Here is a 22,744-nt window from a genome sequence, read left to right as displayed (position 1 = left end):
AATAACATAGATATAAGATATAACTTAGATATAAATAGCTTCATTTGATCCATTTTAGATTTTTTCTTCGTCTTTAAAAAGATTATAAGGAACACAGACAAAATCAGGGCTCATAATTCTGGTTTTATTTCTGTAGGATTGTGCTTTTCATAAAACCTAAGTTAAATGTTGGTAATATGTTAAATGCTAAGTGTGTTTTTGGCCTGCAGGATCAGTAATATTTTAACCCGCTCTCCATCATGTTATTTAGTCACCAATATTTCAAGTGTTTGTTTGTTGTTTTGGCCAACGTTATGACTTTCGTAATGATGCCATTTTTCACATGATGCAGCATTTTTAAGTTTTGTTATTCTGTATTTTCTCATGTGATACTGTTTAAAGGAATCGTACAAATGGAGCCCGTGGACAACATGGAAATCGGAAGTGAAGACACTCGTGAGACTGGGAATGCAGGCACATTTAACCCAAAACTCATTCCTATCCAGAGAGACAGTTACCTGGGTGAGTTTCTACTCTGGTCGGAGTCGGTTTGTGGTAGTCAAGTTACATCTTGCTTCATACATCTGTTAATGAGGTTGTGGTTTGCAACTGTGAGAAGACTCTTTTAAGAATTTAGAGGTACCCAACAAGTCTGATTTTATTCTGTTATAAGGCATAACTCTTCTGTCCAACCAGGATTTTCCATTGACTCAGGAATGGCCCTCATAAGGAAGGGTGAGCTGACGATAGTGTCAGGAGCACCCAGAGGCGGCTACAGTGGCCAGGTGACATTTATTAAGATGGACACTAAGGCAAAGGAAAATTTATCTGTAGAGTTAATCCTCTCTGGCCCAGGCCTGGCCTCCTCCTTTGGCTATGATTTGGCAGTGGTGGATCTCAATGGTGACGGGTAAGTTTATCACTATTTTACAACTCACTGTCCTTTAAAACCTAAAGTTAAATGTACTGATATCGTCTATATAAATGTAATCTGATTCTCACCGAGTGTTGTGTTGGCTTGTTGACCTTTCGACCTTCAGCACTAGAATTTCCCCTTGACAGCGTTTTGGTTTAAAGTAAGAAATAACCAGATTTTCATGAAATTTGCTGCGGATGCTAATGATTGTACATTTTTGGTCACACACTGACGTTAAATCTATCAAAATATGAACAATTCCATGAAGTTTACAGAGTGCATATATGATTCACAGAGACTGAACCGCTCCATTTTTGGACTCTGTGAACATTTTTCATGCATCACCTTAAAACCTAAAGCTTTTTCACAATAGATATCTCATAATCTAACAGTTTGCAGTTTTCCTTTAGGACTTTTTAATCCCACTGTAAAGCTCCAAAATTAACATATTTTTTAATTATTTTGTTTATTCCTCTTTCATATTGTGGGGTAAAATAAATATACATCCTTTCTTAGGGCAACTCTGCAGAGTTTTAAGACATGTGGTCTAAAGTACAGTCATAAGTACTTTATTTGCATTATCATTCATGGATTTATCTTGCTACGATTGTGAACTGTACACACACACAGTAAACACTGCAGTTCCTTTAAAACACACAACATATCACTACTTTGGAACTCTACCAAACAGACATAGCTCCCTGATCAAATATTATGAGACTGTTGTAAGTTTTACTCTATTGTTTTTGTTCTTTTTGCTGTCTCTAGGTGGGAGGACCTCGCTGTAGGAGCACCAGAGTTCTTTGTTAAAGATGGCGAGATTGGAGGAGCAGTCTACATCTATATCAACGACGATGGAAAAAACTGGGAGACGATTGATCCCATCCGACTTCCTGGACATAAAGATTCCATGTTTGGCCTCGCAGTGGAAAACATAGGAGATGTCAATCAAGATGGATATGGAGGTTGTGATGTTTTAATGAATTATGAGACTCAGCTTTCACTTTTTGAATCTTTGTAACCTGCTTTTTAAAATAAATTTATGGATGTGATCACAACTCAACTTTCACTTTTTCTAGCCAAGACTTTTAAAGCTTGACAGATGTCCTTCTTCTTCTGGATTCAGTATTTTTCAGACTAAATATGAGGTTTTTTTATTCCTTACATTTTGTAGCATTTTATATCTTTGTAACATGCTTTTTTAAAATGGATTTATGGATGTGCCAACGACTCAACTTTGACTTTTGCTAACTAGTAAACACACTCAAAAAAAAAGGATGGGATGGATGCCGCATTAATTCTAAATATACTGTAGCATAGTAATGGAAAAACAAATGATTTTTGAACTTTTGCAGACTTTTTTTTCAAACAGCTTTAGGAAAATATGAGTTATATTTGTAACCTACCTTTTGTTGTCCCTAATTTACTCTTTTACCCTGTTTCTATGCTATAATATTTAATGTTATGTTAAATTTTTGCTGACAGATATTGCTGTGGGGGCACCTTATGATGATTCTGGCCGAGTATACCTCTACTACGGCTCATCAGGGGGCATCAACATACCAGCAGCACAGGTGAGAATATGGGGATTGTTATGAAAACCAGTTTAAATCTCTTGATCGAAAAATATTAAGTAGTGTGAGGCAGGGTTAAGGTTCCCTCAGGTGGAGTCTTCGTTGGGCTCTTTTCACATTGTACTGTATTAGTGAACTATATGAGCACAGTGTTGAAAATAATATACTTGCTTGTAACTTTTTTGACACCTTCAGGTACTCTCACCAGGATCCAAAAAAATTACTTTGTTTGGATATTCTCTGTCCGGCAACTTGGACGTGGATGACAATCAGTACCCTGATTTGGCTGTTGGGTCGCTATCGGATTCTGTCTTTGTTTACAGGTGAATTTACAGTTTATAGCACAAACACGTAGAAAAGAAATGTATATTTATGAATGGTTCAGTCCAGGAGCTGCCTATTTCAGTCAAACTTCCTTTTTGAAATCTGTCGATAGGATGGTGATTACTCAAACATAATGTAATATAACACTGCATTCAGCATCCTATACAAGCTGAAACCCTGGTTCTCTGAACTACTAACTTAACTTGACTCAGTGTTGAGTGACTGTACATTTCCTATGTCAGTTTGACTGTTGTGTCTGTTACAGAGCGAGGCCAGTGGTCAGTGTCAGCAGCAATCTAAAGCTAACACCAAATGAAATAGACATCACAAAGGCTGAATGTAATAAACGCAAATGGTAAGATGCACAAAAATACAAATGTTAACATAATCTAACTGCTACTACAAATGCTTATTGGTTTTCAATCAAATGTTATATTAACCATGAACATTTGTAAAGTAATTTTACAGTGCAGGCGTGCTTTACCTACAGAGCACATCCGACATCCTTCAACCCCAACTTGAGTACGTTCTATTAATGTCCTCCCTAACAAATTTCTTCTTCCTCTGAATCTAAGGTTTTTTATTCTGCATATTTTGTAGCATTTTTATCTTTCACGTCTCTCTGGTATCAGTCAATGTAATCTGATATGTTCCTCTACAGAACTCAATTATAACTTTGAGGCTGATGCTAAGAGGAGAAAATTAGGGGTTCCTCGAGTGGTCTTTCTGGGTTCATCTGGGGGAAACCTGGAGCTCCCTGGACAGGGGAGAGAAATCTGCAATTATACCAAGCTCCAACTTCTGGTACTGTGTCATTGTGCAATGTCCCAAATAAAACTAAATGTTGAATATTATACAGTAAGTCACTTGTATTATATTCAAGGATTAAAATAAAACGGGTACTGTATGAAGAATTTTAGACTTTCACTTCAAACACTAGTCAGTGTCACACTGACCACTGAACCAGAACTAAACTCTTCTGTTGCAGTCAGATGTTCAGGACACACTGCATGATATCCCTGTTTCTGTAACCGTGTCTCTGTGGACCTCCGATCAGATGCCAAGGACGAGTGATAATCTGCCCAAGATCACTCCTGTCCTCAACATCTACCAGCAGCAAAACAATAACTCAGAGGTACAAATGTGTGTGAGAGTATGTGTGTGTCCATCTCTGTCATCAAAGCTGTAGAAATATATATTTATGTTTGAGTGCAAGCCAAGCCAAGTTTTAAGAACTTAAAAAGTTAAGAAGAGGTTTTTGCTCGGTTGTTTTTCATAGATTGTCTTCTTAAACAAGGGCTGTGGCAAGAACAACATTTGCCATAGTAACCTGGAGTTACAGTACAAGTTCTGTTCCAGGAACAAAAGTCAAGATCAAGATGTTTTCAAATCACTGGTCAGGTAAATAAAAATTCTTTTTTAAAAAAGGAAATCAAAACAAACGAAATTTAATGGCTATCTTGGATCCTTTTAGACTCAGCAATACAAGTGATCAAAACCTAACTCTCTGCAAACTGCATTGACTTACAGTATCTGGGGTTATGTCATGTTTTCAGAGAGGATGGTGTTGCAGTCATCACTCCCTCTGATGAAGACATAGCCTTGGAGATCACTGTGACTAACAGGAACGGGGAAGATGCACATCAGAGTAAATTAGTCATCACGCCCCCCGATACTCTTCAGTACTCCGCTTTTGTCTCCAGTACAGCATCAGTGAGAATATAAAAACACTTTAATGAAAGAGAAGTATCTAAAAATATTTATGAAATATCAGCCTAGAAAGAAAAATAACTGTGATGATGTATAACATCATTGGGATGATCACAATGTGCATTAAAAACTTTTTCTGATTTTTTTTTATTTTTGCATATTTATTATGTACCATTTGTATATTTATGTGTGTTTCTATCTGTTTGTATCCATAGAAAACACAAGTGACATGTTCAACCAATGACAACGGAACACATATAGACTGTGAACTGGGAAACCCACTCCCAAGAGATGCTAATGTGAGTGTCATTCTTCAGTTTCAGTGTGTATTATCATGTATATGTATAATATCATGGCTATTTTGTTAATTTCAGGTTACATTTCATGTCATATTCTCAACGACCGGCATCTTACTGAGTACAAACGATGTCAACGTCACCCTGCAACTTACAACGTAAGTAGGCTGATAAGAGTGGAAAGCAGTCATGGATCAGGGTGTTGTATGTAATTATGAATCATCAACTTGTTCTCGTATTCTTGTGATGCAGAACAAGTGTGCAGAATATACAACCAGTTCAGGCTTTAGCCAAAGTGATTTTTGAACTGGATCTGCAAATACATGGGTAAGAAATATTTTTAATTGTTATTTTATGCAATTATTGTTTGCTGTTTTTATTGTCCTTTTGACACAGATATAAAGAATGCTCTGTTATTTTTTGTTCTCATGCTACACCAGAGCGCAAGCTTTCTGTTGCATTGAAATAGAGCAGCAACAGTTAGTCTATCAATTGGTTAGTCGATCGACAGAAAATTAATCGGCAGCTATTTTGATAATCAATTAATCATTATGAGTCATTTTTAAAGAAAAGAATGATAAAATTCTCTGGTTCCAGCTTCTTAAATGTGAATATCTTCTGGTTTCTTTAGTCTTCTATGATAGTAAACTGAATATCTTTCAGCTGTGGACTGCTGGTCGGGACAAAACAAGATATTTTAGGTTGAAAGTGATAAACATTTTTCAACATTTCTAACATTTAATAGATGAAATGATGAACTGATAAAGAAAATAATTATCAGATTAATCGAAAATGAAATTTATTTTTAGTTGCAGCGCTACAATGAAATATATCGTGATTTTTAAAATCTCACTGCAAATCAATTTGACCTTAAACATTGCATAAAATGCTTTTGATTGATTATTGAAAATGTCAAATAATATAACATCAGATTCTGTCCTTGTTTGTCAGTCTAGCCAAACCTTCCCAGGTGTCATTTGGTAAAAACTTGAGGGCTAAAAGTGCCATAGAAACAACGGATGAAATTGGGACCCAAGTTAAATATGAATTTAGGGTGAGATGCTATTTTCGCTATGCATTTAATTTCTTAATCATATTTTTTTGTCACACAAACAGGTCCAATAAACATGTGCAATCTCTGTCTATTAACAGATAATAAATTTGGGCAGACCACTGAAATCTTTTGCCAACGCATCACTTAACATTTACTGGCCAAAGGAGAATTCTGTAGGAAAACGGCTGCTGTACTTGACTCAGATCAGCAGTAAAGATGTATATTCTCTCCCTTGCTCACCTGTAAATGAGGTCAATCCACTAAAACATGTAAAGGTAATAAACACCCATAGCTTTTGTTTTATTGCTTGACGGTTAAGCAATGCCTGTATGTTGCACATGTAACCTGATAATGTTTGATATCAAGGGGTTGCATGACCCTTCAAGGAAAAGACGTGAAGCTGAATATGAAGCCCTCTCTACAGATGGATTCATCTTTCTTCCAACAAGAAGGAAATACAAAACCATAGTAAGAAATTATCAATTAAGTTGTGATTATAAAGCTCAAATAAAAAGACTGTAAAGAACTACTCTATAAATTTAACTTGCTTTTCTTTTTCTGAACTTCAATCGGCTTTGTTGCACTTTTGTAAGACGGCATTTATGGAGGAGAATGTTTGTCAAGGGAGGTTTGACGACTGCTTATCAGTGAATCTGTTACTGGGCATCACTGGCTTATTGTTTTCTCTTCCTCAGACCTGCTCAGATGGACTGAAGTGTGTGGAGATACGCTGTCCTCTGGTGGGCCTCGACAGTACTGCACTGATTACTCTGCATTCTCGCCTCTTGAATTCTACTTTTACAGAGGTGCTTCATTTATGTAAAATACTTTCTTCACATATGTTTGAAATGCATCAACGCTGCTGCCTTAAGATTTAAGAAATATTCAGACTGACTGTAAGCTTTTGGCTTACTCTGTTGCGAGCTTGTCCATCAAAACTATTGCAGTAAGTGTAACTTTAACTCATTCATTTATTTTGCCTCTCCAATTTAGGATTACAGCTCTTTGAACTACCTGGATATTGTTGTGGATGCTTTTCTCGATCTAACAAGCTCTCCAGAGAATATTGGACTTAAAGCAGATAAGCCCAGGACAAAGGTTTTGTTGAATTATTTATGCAAACATTTGCTATTTTATTCAAGTTATCTACCCTTGGGGTTTAGACCAGTGGTTCTCATATTCGGGTCTAGGGACCCTTGGGGGTCCTTGAATGGGTTCCAGGGGGTCTGCAGCAAAAGGGGAATAATTTATTGTCACTATAATTGCATCCATAAGTAACACAATGACAGAATATATGACTATTTTGGTCATGGGTTGCATACACTTTCTGCAATAATAAATCTTAAATAAAAATCTTATCAGATGAGGACAGTGGTCTAATTTGTGTCATTTTAGGGGTCCTTGACATGAAAAAGTTTGAGAACCACTGGTTTAGACAATGGTTTATGTTTACAGTAATATTCAGTAGCATCATCCTTATGTAACTAACATGGATTGTTCTTCTCAAGATACTTCAATTCATCTATATATATATATATAAATATAGTTACTTACTTACTTGCAGTTGCTGTGGTGACAAGAACAAAAACAGAAAATCAGAATAAAACTTACTTGCATTACATTGCAAACAAATAACTTTGTCTTGCTCTAAAAGGTTCCCTTCCTGAAACACAGCTCAAGTTTCTTATGATCATTTACAGAAATTATGGACATTTCGCTAAATAGTTTAGCACTTATAATGCTACACTATCATGTAATGAGCAATAAAACATAAAATGGACTTTGTCATAAGTCTTTTCTCCTCTGGGAGACCAGTAAAGCTGCCTGTTTCTATAGGTAATGATAATATACCTGAACGTAACAGCGCACACAGAGATCTTTGACTTTTGGATAAATTCTGCTTCACATGAGGCTCCACACTGATTTTTTGAGTTTTTACATTACTCTCCTGTTATTATATACAACACACTCATATGACACCACTGTCCACAGGTAAAACTGACCGTGTTCCTCGAGAGAAAAGCTGAATACTTTCAAAAAGTTGCCTGGTGGATAATCTTCCTGACAGTCATCGTAGGACTCCTGTTACTGGCAATGCTTGGCTTCTTGTTGTGGAAGGTGAAAAATCAAATCAATCCATAATACCATGTGCGGAAGACTGACTGCTAAGATAAAAGTGCTATTCTATGCATGCAAATGTTATTTTAATTGATTCAGTGCAGCTGTCTTTGGTGTCTAAGACAATTCTTGATGTTTATTTAAATGAGCGGACTGTTCAATTATGGTTTCCTGGTTTTTGCATCCATGCTACAACTGTACAGAAGGCAATCATAGTATTACAAGTGATAGAATAAAAGCAAAAATACTATTTTCAAAAATACTTAAGTTTCATGAGCTTGCTGCTTTATATTTGTCAGTGTGTTTCTTTGAAGTTATAAGTAACAACATAATTTGTCACTTTTGGTTGAAGTTAAGTCCAACTTCACTGTGATATAGAAAAGCACTAAATTAGATATTACATACAATATAAAATCTGAAATACGCTGATAGTATGTCACAGTATACTTTATGTATAGTATATGGACTCTGAATGCTGTTTTCTGTCAAGTCTATTGAATTATTTGTGTATATACAATATGAATTTACTTTTAATGTTCTGCCTCAGTAAATGTAGTCTGTGAATGTTGTGTTGATTGTCTTTTATTTTCTGTCCTTGTCAGCGGGGATGCGTCAACTGTTTCGCTCATAACAAGAAGCTCTCACATGACAGCGATCCAAAGGCAGAGACCACTCATCTTAAGGGTTAAAAGGAGAAGTCAGTGTCGATGTTAAGGGTCAAATTCTGCATCTTCTCTCCTGTCACATCTGTATCTTTCTATTTTTAACTATCTGCTATTAAAGCAGAATAAGCTTGACTTTGATGGGAGTTGGAGCATATTTGATGCAGAACCAGGTTTTTACTCAAATATATTCTAATACTTTTGTAAAACAAAAAAAAAACAAAAAAAAAAAAAAACACTTCAACATTATTTTTTTCCGTTTTTTAATGAAGCAGAAAATATCACTTGTTTGTTACCAAAAAACAGTTACAACAACATGAAAAAAGTTGTGCTATACTTTCACCATAATGGAATGTGCGAGTGGTGGGAATGGATGAGAGGTTGTACTAAAGAACGATTCACCTGAAATTCAGTAATGAAATATTGCAGCCACCACGGACTAATCTGAATGATGATCATCAAAAGCACATATTACAATACTGTTGCTTTTGAAATATTGTGAAATACTTTGTTTCATTTGTGCAACATAACACTGTGTTTGTGTCTAATAAATGGTCCCTACACTGACTTCGAAGGGTTTCATTTCAAAATGAGATTTCCATCTTTTGACAAGTTTGACATAAATGCTCCAAACAAAACTGCTGGCATCAATGGCTGGTTAATACCAATGTTGAATGTTGTACCTTTCTTTCACTGATTATTTCTTAAGGAGAGACGTTTTGGAGGATTGATTCACCTTTGACATAAACAATTTGATATGTTTCAGAGTGAAACCTTTTCTCTTTCTTTGTACTGAACAGGGAAGTGTGCTTCTGTTACAACAAAGTGGGGTTTTACAAGTCTTCCCTCTACAGAAAAGTGTCTGTTCGCAGCATCTATACATTCTTTTTTTAATTCTCCATCTTTGATACTGTTCTCTTTTGGGATCAAATCAAAAAACTTTCATCACCCCTAAGTCCATTCTCCTCGGACGACATTCTTCGCATCTTTGCTTTTTCTTCTTTGTCAAAACACATTCAGCATATGAAAATTAAGAGCCATTGTCTCTCAGTTCTTGACAGTCTTTCCGTAAACATTCGATCCAATTTTACATCACATCGTGAGCTCACTCAGTGTTTATCATCATCTTTTGTTGCTTTTAGGAAAAATAAGTAGAAAAAACGCACTATTAAAAAACACCTTCTCAACATGACCTCAACGTTGTAACATGAAACCAGAACATACAAAAAACAATACAAAACCATCATACATACAAACACACACACACACACTCAAAACTAACAACCCCTGGTTAAGACGAAAAATACCAGAGAATGACTGCAGCTGGTCTTCTGGTACAATATTTTACAATGATTAAGTGTTTAGTTGTGATTTGTTTGATATACTGGTCTAATAAATACAACTTGATTTTTCCATTTTTCTTTTTTTTTTTTAACCAGAGAAAGTTCATGACAAATTCTTCTTTTAGAAGATAAAAACACTCAACCCTTTCCTTAAAAATCATAGCAATAAAAACAAATGAATATTAATATAACAGAAATAAATTAAAGGCATCAATATATTACATTAAACAACTTCTTGTCATTACAAGTAACTCAAAAAGAATTTGAGCTTTTACGTACATTCCAAGTAAGCCCCTCGTTTGGTTTTAAGAGTCATCCTGCTGACTTGTTTTTAATTTCAGAGCCTAAATGCGGAGCTTTAAATGATTAAATTACATCTTACTACCTCTATTAGACAAAAAGAACGACGACCAGACTGAAACCAAGAACGATTAAATTAACTGAATTTCATGAAAAGATCAGCAAAGGAGCAAACTCAGGTGATCAAATCAGCTGCTCACTGAAACTACACAGTAATGACTGGCACGACTACTGTAATTTCTATCTCACAGACCACCAAACCAGGAGAACATCAGCTCCATCACCCAAACATACTAATTCATTTGCTGTTGCAGTCTTTTTGTTCCCTTTTCCCAAAGACTTGAACATCCCAGCACAGCGCTTTGTTCAGCAAGACTCTAATTGGTCAAACATCTTACAAAATGGCACTAAAAGATGGTTGTAATCATTAATTCAGCACTGTTTGTAATCATTAAACATAATACCTGTTTTGTGGCTTGGGCATTAGGAAAAAATATTCATTTTAACCTATTTATTTTGTGATGTAAACAGGTTCTTAATTATTGCTAAATTAGCCTGTTTTGTCTTTTTCTGCTGGTGTAACCAAATGGAATGACATTTTTTCTTCATTATGTGCTTCACACTCCCAATATGACAAACATTTCCCTTCACCTCCAGGCTGCAATAAGCAGCTATCTCCACATGGGGGCGACAGTGACCATAAGAGGTAAAGACAACAAAGGAACCAGGGAGAAAGTAAGGCAACCGGTTGCAGAATTGATCCGCCCGTGGCCGTTGTTTCTGTTCCACTTGGACCCGTTTCTTTCTCTGACACGAGGAGGCTTTGCGGGATTGGAAGCAGGGTTACGTGGGGGCTTGTTGTAGGGAGGTGAGTACGGCCCATAACCTGGCCAGTCATCATTGTACCTTTCACCATTATCTCCACCCCCTGAACCACTGCCTTCCTCACCTGGAATGAGGAAAAAGAAATTTCTGACTGATGCATTGAGTCAACATCCACATGCAGGATTTATAAAAAAGATTGATATCTAATACTCCTTTCAGGATATACTACACAAATACATACAGACTGACTGTCAGGAACACTCACTGTCCATGAAGTCCATGTCCTGTCCGCTCTGAGCATGTCTCAATTTGTTGGTCACCACCCTCAGCTCCATGATCAGCTGTCGGGTCCTCACATCTGGCCTGGCAATGTCCACCTCCACCTCGGGGTTGTTGATCTGGCTGACCAGCCCGTCGCCTGCCACATCCGGGAGATACCTGGGTGTGTACACACAGAGGAATCCACGTATTAAAAACAGACAAGGATGAAAACAAAAACAGATCTTTTCAAAGCAAAGTTTGGCATCTCCACACTGAATCTTGATTTCTTGAACTGCAAGTTATTTTTCTGACACACTAACAGCATGATTGCCATTACATCCGTGGTCCCCAGAAGATGAATCCTAGAGATTTGGGCAATCCCCTGCTGTACCATATTTACAGAATAAGCTCCTTCATATCTTCCTAAAGCTACATACTGAAATGACCAAAGGACATTTCAACATGTTTAGTAATGAATATGATATTATTTTAGCCAAGAAAAGTATAGTAGCCTTGCCTCCACACTTTGTGATTAACGCTGCTACAGTGGGTGTTGTTGCTGCTACATGTTTTAGTGCTGCAATGATTGGTCAATTAATCGATAAGTCAGTCAACAGAAAATTAATCTTTTGATAATCAATTTATCTAAAAAATTTGAATCGGTTTTTATTGACAAATTCTATCATTCTAACTTCTCAAATGTGAGTATTTTCTAGTTTTTTAGACCTCTATGACAGTCAACTGAATATCTTTGGGTTGTGACAACAAGATATCTTATGTTGCATCTTGGGCTTTGTGAGACAGTGATCAACATTTTTCACCATTTTTTGACATTTTATAGACCAAACAAGAAAATAATCAACAGATTAATTGACAATAAAACAATTGTTGGTTTCAGCCCTGGTATTTTGAACAGCAAGCATCATGAAAACTAAATCATCCATTGTGTAGACTTTTTTTCCCTCTCTGTATTTCTCTAACAACACACACACACACAACTACAGACCACACACTGCCTCTAAACCAGCCCAGATACGTGGTGTTGGGCTGTATCTGTTTGCATAAAAGCAAGCAGACCCACGCAGACAGCATGTGGGTGACTGGTGGTGGCAAAATTAAATAAACTCTGTTCCATCTGTTGCATCCTTCCACCTCTGCACCATCACTCACTCGCTCGCTCCTCCGCCTATACCGAACCCCTCCCTCCACCCCTCCGCTCTGATCTTGCTCACCTCCCCCGGGTCTGCCCATTCCAGCAGCGGTCCTCATTAGTGACGTCGGCAGCCATCTTCTCATCATTGCAGATGGTGTGTGGGAGGGACACCCAGAAGCTCCGCATGGGCCGCAGTCGCTCCTTCAGCTCAGTAACCTGTATGGAGGCGGAAAGGAATTGGTTATGACTCAGGGCTGGTTTTAAAGTATCCTTGTTTGCTATGGCTGGCTGGAGGAAGCATATGGAAGCTGCAGAGCTGACATCGAGGAAAGTCAAAAACTGACATGACACTGCTTCAGTGTCAGTTCTTCAATCAGATTTCTTTTCAGATTTATAAATAGATATGAATGTTTAGTTCCCTCTCTGCTCTTGGTTTTAGTTATCCTCCAGCAGTTCTATCTGCTGTGTCCACTCTTGGGTCAGAGGAATACTGTCTGGGCTCTGACCGCTGCACTCTGTATTTTTAGTTGCTTGTACCAAGTTTGTACTCTACTGCTGCTTGCTTACTTCCCTGTTTGTCCAACCTTTGCCTTTTTCTCTTTTGCGAGTGTAATGTAAACATTTTAGTATGCTTAATTGCAGTTCCCCATGGGGCATATTAAAGCTGCACTCATCATAAATTTTAAATGAGCAAAGAGTCAAATAAATATGTGTAATGTGAAAGTGATGAACTCACAGAAAATTATCACCAACTCTGCAGTTCCCTTCAGCTTTATGGAGCATTTTACCATCTTTCAGCTCATTGTTTTGGTTTTCCAGCAAGTTAACTGTTTTCATTTATTCCCACCGCTCTCATCTGTGTCGTTCCCAGATGCAGCAGGAAGCTTTTTTCAGCAAAAAAAAAAAAAATTTAAAAATGGACACATTTTCTCATTCAAGAGAATGGGAACGTGTGTCCAAACTTTGGATCGGTACTGTACAGTTGCCAGAGATGTTGGCAAAAACAACTTCAAATCAGCTTGTTGTGCTGCCCAAAGTGGCCAAGAAAATCAATTTATGCAGGTTTAAACTGTTTTAGATTCACAATGCAGTTTACACAGGATATGCATCCTCCTCACCAGTCGGTCCAGGTTAGTGCCTGCAGCAGTGGTGGGTTTCTCCTCAGGGCTGTAGGTGCGAAAAGGCCTCCTGTTGCCTCCTGACTCTTTGGGCGAGCGTTTGGACCGTCCTGGAGCTGGCCTGGGGTTTCCACAGCCCTGGAACACCTGAGGAAAACAAAACCAAATTAACACCAGGGTACAAACCTGTGTCACAGGAGCATTTTTATAACCCAACATAATAAGGAAATCTTAAATTAACTTCTTGCACAGATAATATCTGTCTTCAGGAGACAGTTTATAGTGAAGACACAACAAGATTCATCATCAATAGCTGCTTTAAGCTAACTTTAGTGTTAGTGAGTCAAATTAAAGAAGAGCAATAAGTGAGGTTTCCAAATTTAACCCAGCGAAGAAAATGTTTCATCTACTTACAACTTGGAAATAAATGTGAAATAGTAACCTCCACAATCACACTGTATTAGTGAAATGCAGCAAACACAAAAACCTAAGCAGTAAAGGAAAAACTCCTTGTTCCTTAAAGCACTGCTACTGAACCACAAACCAGAAGCTGTTTCTAACAAGATGTGGGTGTCTCTCTGGTGGATTAACTCCTGGGATGCCTGCCATGTTTTAATCATACTGTGAGGCAGTCATGCTCGCCATGTATAAATCCTGTCAATTTACTGCATGTTGTCTTATTAAGAAGATTAAAATTTAAATTAAATAAAAACAATAAACTAGATTATAGCTTTGACTTGTAAGAGTTTTTTTTTAAATGATAGATGATTCTCATAGGATCAATAAATACAAGACAGTGTGCTGTTTTTAATGGAAACCAAAATGTTAAATTCTAGAAAAGCATTAAAGAAATACATTAACCAAACACTAGAATAAGAAACTCTTAAAGAAGTGAGAGCTTTATGTATGTAGTAAAGTGTGTTCATCTGCTTCCTTGCCTTAGTGGAGATGCTGACACTGTTTTCCTGCATGTGCATGATGGCTTCCGACACTTTCACCGAGATGGAGTCAGCGGCGAGCTCCATGTTGAATGGTCCTTCCAACTTCTCTGAAACCTGGTACAGTGCATCTGATAGAGGACACAGGGAGAGACAGAAATAGAGATGGCAGGGTGATGAAGTTTGCTATGACTACATTCAACCTAGCTCTTCTTGTCAGGTTAATTAAGGTTACAGGACTGTAAAATTAGGAGGTAAGCTCACATCTTATGAAGAGAGGCGGGATAAAGAGAGATGAACAGTGGCTGAAAAGTGAGGGTGAAACAGGTTCGGGTGCAGTAGACATGGGTGGAGTGATGAAAGGTGAGAGGAAGCACTGCACATGAAAAGAAAAAAAATGGAGGGTACGTATGGGTTTGATGAAAGGGGAAAGGAAACATCGGAAGACAGATCAATTGTAGAGGAGCAGATAAGCATGAATGATTAATGGAGGAGGAATTAATTAGAGGGAAAAGGAAGTGAAAGTAAATGAGTGACAGAGAGAAATAAAAGGATTCTACTTTTAGGTATGTTCAATTTAATAATGATAATAATTCAGAAAGTAGTTAAATGTCATTTGAGCTGACCAATTTTTGTCGAGGATCTAAGAAATCCATATCAAGTATTGTGGTCCTCTGGAACTACATAATATGAACAACTAAAATATAAATAAATCTTCCACTTGACCCAAAACCTACTTCAACATCAATAACTTATCAGTATGTATTATTCATCCTCCCAAAAGCCCGCCTCCTCCCATCACCCACCAATGAAATTGTTCCATTCGGTGTCCAGGTCAGCCTGATTGGCTAAGCATCCCTTCATGACATTAAGGCACAGGGAGTGGCAGGGCCGCAGGGAGGGCATGCCTCGACACAGCGGGCAGTACCACTGACGCATCAGGCCGCGCACACACTCTGAATCTGCAGTCAGCTGAAAAACAAAGCAATGGATGGAAGATTTGGGCGAGAATGAACAAATAAAACGTCACAACGCTGCCAGAGTTGTTGAAGAATTTTGACCTTGCGCACAAAACAAGTATTCTCATTTAGTAACCCATCGTGTGATCCGTTGAGCTTACCTGGCTCACATTAATGAGTCTAACCTTTTCAGGACAAAGCAATCAGCAACTGCTGGTGATAAGGCTTTCTGTTTTCAAGTTTTGATTAGTCTTTTCTTTAACAACTTCATAATTTCAACTGGCCAAATAAGGTAAATGTTCAGGCTCTCAACTAACTTTTATGTCTCTTAGTTGTAAAGCTCTCTGCATTATAAAGGAAAACTCTTCTCTTTTAAGGCCTCACTTTTAAATTTAAGCTTATGAAAGACTATGATTACTTAATGCAGTTTAAACAGCAGAACAAGGAACCACTCACCTTTGTTGCTTTGTTGACAATATCCCGGCCAGTAGCCAAGCCCTGAGATAGCGCTCTGGCAGCGATAAAAGCCCTGGACACCTGAATTGAAAAGGCAAGAGATCACAACAAGATTAGTCATTGATCATAATCATTCTCTGTAACTAGATGTGTCGTTATAGTGTGTCAAGCTATTTGTTTTGTTGGTGTTAACATATGTTATCACAAGTCACGCACTTGTACGCGCAGTTTGCGGGGCACGTCTCCAAACGGCTGCAGCTGTTCAGCGTGTTTGCTGACACACTCCAGGTAGTCCTCACTGAACTGGTACTGAGGGTTGACCAGAGAGAAGACCCGTTCCACCAGTCTGGACCAGAAGTCTGAGAAAACCTCTGTGAGACTCACACTTCCCCCTGTGGACAAAAGGGCAACTGTCAAATAACATCTGTTTCCTGACAAAAATAACAGTGTGTGTCTGTATTGAACCCCGGAGCTTGAAGGAATACTGCATCTTAAAAAAGATACACTGATGCTTATGGGGCCAGGCCCATTCAAGGTGTGTCAAGAAAGAAAATACACAAAATAATGTGACAAATTTATCTGACTTTTGTCATACAGTGTAATTGTTTGGCTACACAAAACACAGCACAAGCTGTTTGGAGAAATTTGATGGATACTGCTTTAGTAATTTTCATTTTTGGGTCAACTACACTTCCACACAGTAGCTCTTAGGTGCAAGTTGGTGCAGAATATTATAATCAAATGAAATAAAAAGTTTAAGAAGAAGTTTAATAGAGGAAGATTGATAGTTTTGCACAGACACACACCAGATTGACACAAACAGACGACATAAAGGCCAAAAGCAACCAACACAAAACAATGTTTTTTCTTCAAATCCACTTTAATGCCCTGTGCTGCTGACTGTTTTGTGCTTTGTTTTTTTCTCTTTGGGATTTACATGTTTTTATCATATTTTAAGGGAATTTTTAGATATATATCTTTATCCTTTCTGTTGTTGTTGCGCTGCTGTGGGCTAGGAGGAACAGCATTTCCGTTTTTTGTGTATGCAAGTGCACAAGAAAATGAAAATAAACTAAATCTTGAAATCTATATAGTCTATTAAAAACAAAAGTATCATAATACGTTGTGCACATTGCTCTATTTCCTAGTTTATTCCTCTAATTCTGCATTGGTGCTTGTCAGTGTCTGTTCATTAGTCAACTGGCAGACAGATTCTGAATATGCGACTCTCCAATCTGTAGTCTACTATGCAGCCTGAAATTAGCCGTACATGCTGTTTGGCAGACAAAGACAGGTTGACTAAGCAGCAACAGCCTGCAGACAGACTTGCCAGCTAGCGGCTGTGATGCCAAAACAGAGCAACTCGGAACAGAAATAGAAACAGTCTGGCATCCATGGGATTCCAATTCTCTCTGTCTCTTTTTTTCCGTTAAATTCTTCTTGGCATTTCAATACTCCTCAAAAGACAATACTGCCGCTTTACTGCTGTCCAGAGCCACTGTGGATTTACCAGCAACCAGAAGGATGTAGATGGATACAACTAAACTAAACTACCAGTAAAACAATGATTTGTCACAGCTCTATTATTAGCCAAACAACTGCAAAACTGTTTTTTGCAAAGGAAATTTGGTTTCAAATGTGTTCCTCTGACTGTCTAAAGTGACCATTACTTATTTTATTGTCGTACTATATGTGGCAACATCTACCCATTTTCATCGCCTTGCTAAGACCAATTGACGATCTGAATATACAGTTTATGTTCCAAATCTCCTCTTCTATCAACAGCAGCTGAGGAGGATAAACTCACTGAACTGACCAGAATAATATCTACGAAGCTCCACAAACAGCTCCTGGAAAACGTGTGCATTCTGAGTGAAGAGCCGCCCGTAGGTCTTGGTAAACATCTGGTTCATAGACTTCTCGGACAAGTCTATAAGCTCTCGGAAGAACTCTGCAGAAAGACAGAAGGACAAAGATTAGATGGGAATCTGTCAGCCACCTCTATTCTCCTGATATCTTAGGAAGTCTCCATGTAGGCACCCATTCACCTCCTCCTCCTCCTCCTCTTCCTCCCCCTCCCAGATTAACAGCTCACAGGGACAGTTACATCAGATCCTACACTATGGTAAATGAGTGTAACAACATGTACTCCATTTAAAATAATCTTTAACACTCATATGCAGTCTCCCACTGCTTTAGTGTCTTTAAATGATTCATCATGTACATTATATAAAAGGTGATACCAGTCCACAGCAGGTAGGAGGAGAAAGTGTAAATGCAGCTCTGTGCTGCGACTGCTACAAACCTGCAGCCATACATACAGTATTTCAGACAACGTGGGCTAAATTCTCTCAAATACAGACAGTCACTTAACCTGTCTAGGTAGGTTTTTTACACTGAGCATTTGTTTAAAGGGGAAATGCACTGAATTTACAAATGAAGGTCAGTTTATTGGCCACAATCAGTCCTATTAAGCCTGAAATAAAATAAAATAACAGTTTTATTATGTCTTCTGTGGCTCTGCAGGGAGTTTTTCATAACCGTGATGATGTCATAGTGATGTCATCAGGGTTATCTAAGCTTGGCCCGGAGGTTACAAGCCATTAACAGAAAGTCTGCAGTGCAATATCCAGTGTTTTCGGAGTCTGGTGCTTCGATTTTTATCATTCTTTATATAATATGTCTTTATAAAAGTGCAATACTAAATCACCAGAGTACCCTTTAATTTCAGGATTTCTCATGTGTTGATAAAACATAAATAAGAACGCTGCTGGAATCTCTGCAATATGCATGCATCGCTGTGCTTTTAGCCTCTAAAGTCAATTTTGTGGCTCAGACATCTGACCATCTCAGAGGAACTGTGCAGTTGGAGATCCTTAATAAGTTTTTAATGAGCTGTCACTCATCACCACTGACCTGGTAGATGAGGGTGAGACGAGAAGAAGTCGAGTACACTTTTGTACCCGCTGAAGAGAACAAATCTTTTAAAAATCAATTTCAAACAACATAATGTTTCAAACGGTTATTAACTGTGCGAGTTCTGACTCTCACCATCAAACCTGCGGTGTCTCTGGGTAAAGGTGGTCAAAAGGAACTGGCTGTTGTCTTCGACGGCTTTGAGGAAGTCCCTCCCGCTCTGGAGAGCCAGCGTTTCCTCCATCTGACTGGAGCAGCAGGTGTAGTCCTGAGGACAGAGCCGCAGGTGCTCACCTGGATCAAGGTAAAAGCAGGCCAGCAGAGAATGAAAGGTTAGGACTGATCACACATGTTTAAAAACATATGTGGATTAAGCTTCATCATAATACAGCAGCCTGTAATATCATCATAATCATGTGGTGATGTTTTGATTCAACCTCAACAAAGACCAGTTGTTATTATAATAACGCAGGTGGGTCTATTATCAGGTTAAAACAGGCGTTTCTAGTGAGACAGTCAATTCCTCCACTCATCAGTCTGTTCTGTTACTGTGGGGAAATCTTATCAAAGATAAGGCTGTGATAGAAAATTGTAATTTCCCTGCATGAATTATTCAGCTTCACTCTGTCTGTCTTTGTCAGCTCAGGTTGGGTCTTTGATATGTCAGAGGTAATGATATGCAAATGACAGCGGGGGGCGAGGGGGGGGTGACTTTTAATGTGCATAAGCTTTTGAGCTCTTTCTTTTAAGTAAATTTTACACCTCGCGCACAAATATTATTGCTGTTAATACAGTTGAAAGTCTCACTTCCAACTCCACCCTCGCTGATGTTCCTCTCTGCCTCTTTTGTTCTCTCTGTGCATCTCACTATTAGCCTTCTCTCATCCCTCTATTTCCATTTCTAAACTGCCTCTCTTCATCCTTCGCTCTCCCGGCCATCTGCTCCCCTGGCCCACGGGACAGTGAGCCAAGACTCAGGCAGTGATAGCCCAACACACACACACACACACACACACTAAATCAATCAATATTGCAGTTGTCTGAGTGACTCACACACTGAGCCACAAAATAAATCCCAACACAGCGGAGCTCTGCAAAGTCTGCATTTATTTGTATACATGCATTTTACATGTATGTTAAGGTCGGTCTGAGGGTAACACACACACACACACACACACACACACACACACACACACACCATCATTCTCTCACTGCTTTACATGCAAAGCTGAACCTCCTCTGAAGAAGTAGGCTACATCTTCAGACACTCAAGTGCTCCATCGTTTACTCCCTCACTTTTCACAAATTTCCATTAAAAATTTACTCCCCCTCTCCTCTTCTCCACCATCCAACCCCCACCCCCCCACCACCACCATTCACCAAAACTTCAAATTAACCAAAACCCAACTGTTTGTAATCCATATGATATCTTTTCATTCAAGCAGATAAGATTATCACCAGTGAACAGAGCCTATGGGTATATGCACGGATTTAGCAGTGGGCCACTAGGCAAAGACTAATTAGGGGCGAGGTTCTTTGTTGCACCGGTGTTGGCAATTTGCTCATCCCCTTAATCATCCTATTTAAACAGCACAGAGGGGAGGAGGGGGCGGGTGTAATTTGTTTTAAACCACCCTGCATTGTTTCTCTTGAGGGAAAACTCACCAGGATATTCCTACATTGTGCCTCTGGTGCTTATTAGTGAGTTTTGAGCCACCTTGTACTTTTGAATATCACTTTCTGATTTGTAGTGCGTCTGTGGTATTTAAAGCACATAATGTTGCTATAATGTTCCCATAACGCTTTGAGATTAATCTATGGTGCTGAGCAGTGAGTTTGTAGTGACCTTAATGTGCATGATGGTATTTTTATCCCTGTTGAGACAAACTAGAGCATGCTGACGCACCTACTGTACATTTCTGCTGCGACATCTAGCTGTACAGTATATCATATTTTATTAAAATGCAGCCTATATTTTTAAATAGATAACAGTGGGACTTTTCCTACATGAGTTCCATAAACAGTCTGGTTGTGTGATTTATCCCTTCCGCTGGCTAAATGCAGAGTCTTACCGGAGATTTGAGTCAGCGGAGCGGTGCCTGTGCTGTACCCCTTCTCCGAGTACACCTGCCGGGTCTCGGAGCAGCTCCTCCCCGCAGCAGCCACGGGGCTCCGGGTCCCCGACAGGGCAGCGACCGCGCAGAGCAGCACCAGCAGCGGGTACCTGGGGAAAGATAGCCGGGTATCCATCCTCACCGCAGGGCTCCACCAGACAGCAGGTGGGGGGGCGGGTTTATATAAAAACAGACTATGGGTGCAGCAGCTTATAAATAAATGAATGAATGAATGAATGACTGGCCGGTTTAGATGCGCGCAAAAGTAAAACGAGTAACAGTATCCCAAATCGTCAGTCGTTTAAAACAGTCATAGTTTTCCCCGATAAGTGCAATGAACAGATGCATCTAGTTTTTTCACACATATGTTTCCGTGTCCAGGTAATTTGTCCTTCCTGGGAGATCCGCTGTTGTACGTAAATGTAAAGGCAGAGTGAATGGGGCACTCCCGTCCCTTTCAGCATCATCAAACAGACAAACTGTGTGAAGCCTGCAGGACTGACACCGGAACACGAGGGAGATTTACTTTCAAAGTAAATGCATAAGAATAGTAATCTGTAGAACAGTGGTTCTCAAAGTGGGGTCCTTGAGGGAGTTCAAAGGGGTCCCCGGCACTACAATTCCATCCATAAGTAACAAAATGACAATGTATGACTATTTTAGTTTCACACACTTCTTGTAATAAAACATCTAAAAGCAAAAATCAGATGGGAATCTGTTGTCTAATTTGTGTCAGTTTGGGGGTCCTTGTCGTGGAAAAAGTTTGAGAACCACTGCTATAGAAAAACATTTGAAAATATCAGTGCAGTAACTTCTTTGATACATCTGTCTCATTGCAAAGTCCATGTTTTTTTAAATTTTTGGTACTTTTATTACTCATCAGTATCAACTAGGATGTTGTGTCGCAAACAAAATCCTGTGCTCATTTTCCCGAAACATCATGTTTAATAGACATAACATCAGTTGATATTGAAATGTCTTCACCCCACATTTGACCAGCAAGACTAGTGATACTGTAATGGGTAAATGATGGATGGATGGATAGGATGTTGCTGGCCACCACCTGGGTCCATGATTGTATTCATTGTTCATTGCAAAATTCAACTTCACAAAAAGGTAATGCAACAAGCTTTCAATCCCTAGTGCCAGGCCCTGATTATAATGGTGCCCTGGGTGAGATTTTAGATTGGAGACCCCAAAAAGTGTAATAATAGTGAATATATGCATTCACACTAGAAGTGCAACAATGGTACCTCCGGCCCAGACAAAGTCCCCACAGTCCTCCAGACTAAAAGGCAAGTGGGGGGTCAAGGCTGCCATTCAGTGAGTGTTTGGTGACATTGCCTGAGGTAGAAAATGAAGTTTGATGGTTGTCAGGTGAAAACTGACTGACCAGTAAGGCTTTGAAAATGAAACCAGATGAAAACCCTGTAGGTCAATGGGGAAAAAGAGGAAAAATATTAAGAAGGTAGAACAAGTGCATATCTCCAAAAGCTGTATACAAGCACACCTGTCTGCAAGAAAAAAAAAACATATCCCACTTATTTGGTGCCCCCTCCCTCATTTGGCACCCTAGGGGACTGCCTATGTGGCCTATACTATGGGCCACCTCTGCCTGGTGCCTCACCATGATATGGCAAGTGGAGACTCAGATTTGGACAGGGAAATTTAGCCAAGCCTAGCGAACGCAGATGTTTCAATTATGCATTTCAGCTCTAGACACCCATC

The 22,744-nt window shown here is 38.9% G+C and overlaps 2 protein-coding genes and 1 long non-coding RNA gene across 4 annotated transcripts in view; 2 read left to right on the top strand and 1 right to left on the bottom strand.

The window, feature by feature from the left end:
• LOC121901455 (integrin alpha-6-like) overlaps positions 1-8,660 on the top strand; it is a 17,470-nt gene extending 8,810 nt beyond the window's left edge. Inside the window, exons 6-26 of the mRNA XM_042418248.1 lie at positions 382-501; positions 676-889; positions 1,664-1,860; positions 2,381-2,469; positions 2,665-2,792; positions 3,059-3,148; positions 3,251-3,315; positions 3,455-3,597; positions 3,782-3,928; positions 4,073-4,194; positions 4,350-4,500; positions 4,719-4,802; positions 4,878-4,957; positions 5,052-5,126; positions 5,751-5,853; positions 5,952-6,128; positions 6,220-6,321; positions 6,549-6,659; positions 6,847-6,951; positions 7,846-7,971; positions 8,574-8,660. Coding sequence (XP_042274182.1) covers positions 382-501; positions 676-889; positions 1,664-1,860; positions 2,381-2,469; positions 2,665-2,792; positions 3,059-3,148; positions 3,251-3,315; positions 3,455-3,597; positions 3,782-3,928; positions 4,073-4,194; positions 4,350-4,500; positions 4,719-4,802; positions 4,878-4,957; positions 5,052-5,126; positions 5,751-5,853; positions 5,952-6,128; positions 6,220-6,321; positions 6,549-6,659; positions 6,847-6,951; positions 7,846-7,971; positions 8,574-8,660 — 2,516 coding nt within the window. The remainder of the gene's footprint in view (positions 1-381; positions 502-675; positions 890-1,663; positions 1,861-2,380; positions 2,470-2,664; positions 2,793-3,058; positions 3,149-3,250; positions 3,316-3,454; positions 3,598-3,781; positions 3,929-4,072; positions 4,195-4,349; positions 4,501-4,718; positions 4,803-4,877; positions 4,958-5,051; positions 5,127-5,750; positions 5,854-5,951; positions 6,129-6,219; positions 6,322-6,548; positions 6,660-6,846; positions 6,952-7,845; positions 7,972-8,573) is intronic.
• A 219-nt stretch (positions 8,661-8,879) lies between these two features.
• Positions 8,880-21,152, bottom strand: gpc2 (glypican 2). Of its 2 annotated transcripts, none has more exons than XM_042419558.1 (11): positions 20,975-21,152; positions 19,038-19,196; positions 17,803-17,937; positions 16,203-16,378; positions 15,987-16,067; positions 15,378-15,543; positions 14,572-14,702; positions 13,634-13,780; positions 12,595-12,731; positions 11,367-11,539; positions 8,880-11,225 (listed from the first exon to the last, which is right to left on the bottom strand). In XM_042419558.1, exons 1-11 carry the CDS (start codon positions 21,150-21,152, stop codon positions 10,948-10,950), a joined length of 1,761 nt encoding a protein of 586 aa, XP_042275492.1. In that variant the 3' UTR covers positions 8,880-10,947. The 2 variants fall into 2 exon arrangements, with proteins under 2 accessions (XP_042275492.1, XP_042275491.1); XM_042419557.1 differs by lacking the exon at positions 20,975-21,152 and adding an exon at positions 20,311-20,390.
• LOC121902297 lies at positions 20,509-21,711 on the top strand. Its single transcript, XR_006097510.1, has 3 exons — positions 20,509-20,603; positions 20,967-21,181; positions 21,398-21,711. It is a non-coding gene; the product is annotated as an uncharacterized LOC121902297 (long non-coding RNA).
• Positions 21,712-22,744: the final 1,033 nt, after the last annotated feature.

This window comes from Thunnus maccoyii, chromosome 8 (assembly GCF_910596095.1).
Source record: "Thunnus maccoyii chromosome 8, fThuMac1.1, whole genome shotgun sequence".
Taxonomy (NCBI): domain Eukaryota; kingdom Metazoa; phylum Chordata; class Actinopteri; order Scombriformes; family Scombridae; genus Thunnus; species Thunnus maccoyii.
The sequence above is the reverse complement of the archived record's forward strand: the minus strand, read 5'-3'. Positions and strand labels throughout refer to the sequence as shown.

Coding starts and splice junctions, on each gene's coding strand:
- gpc2 (XM_042419558.1), bottom strand. CDS start 21,152: ATGGATACCCGGCTATCTTTCCCCAGGTACCCGCTGCTGGTGCTGCTC. Junction 16,068..16,202: donor CCCGCAAACTGCGCGTACAA/GTGCGTGACTTG, acceptor TTTTCAATTCAG/GTGTCCAGGGCTTTTATCGC. Junction 15,544..15,986: donor TTGTCAACAAAGCAACAAAG/GTGAGTGGTTCC, acceptor TTTGTTTTTCAG/CTGACTGCAGATTCAGAGTG.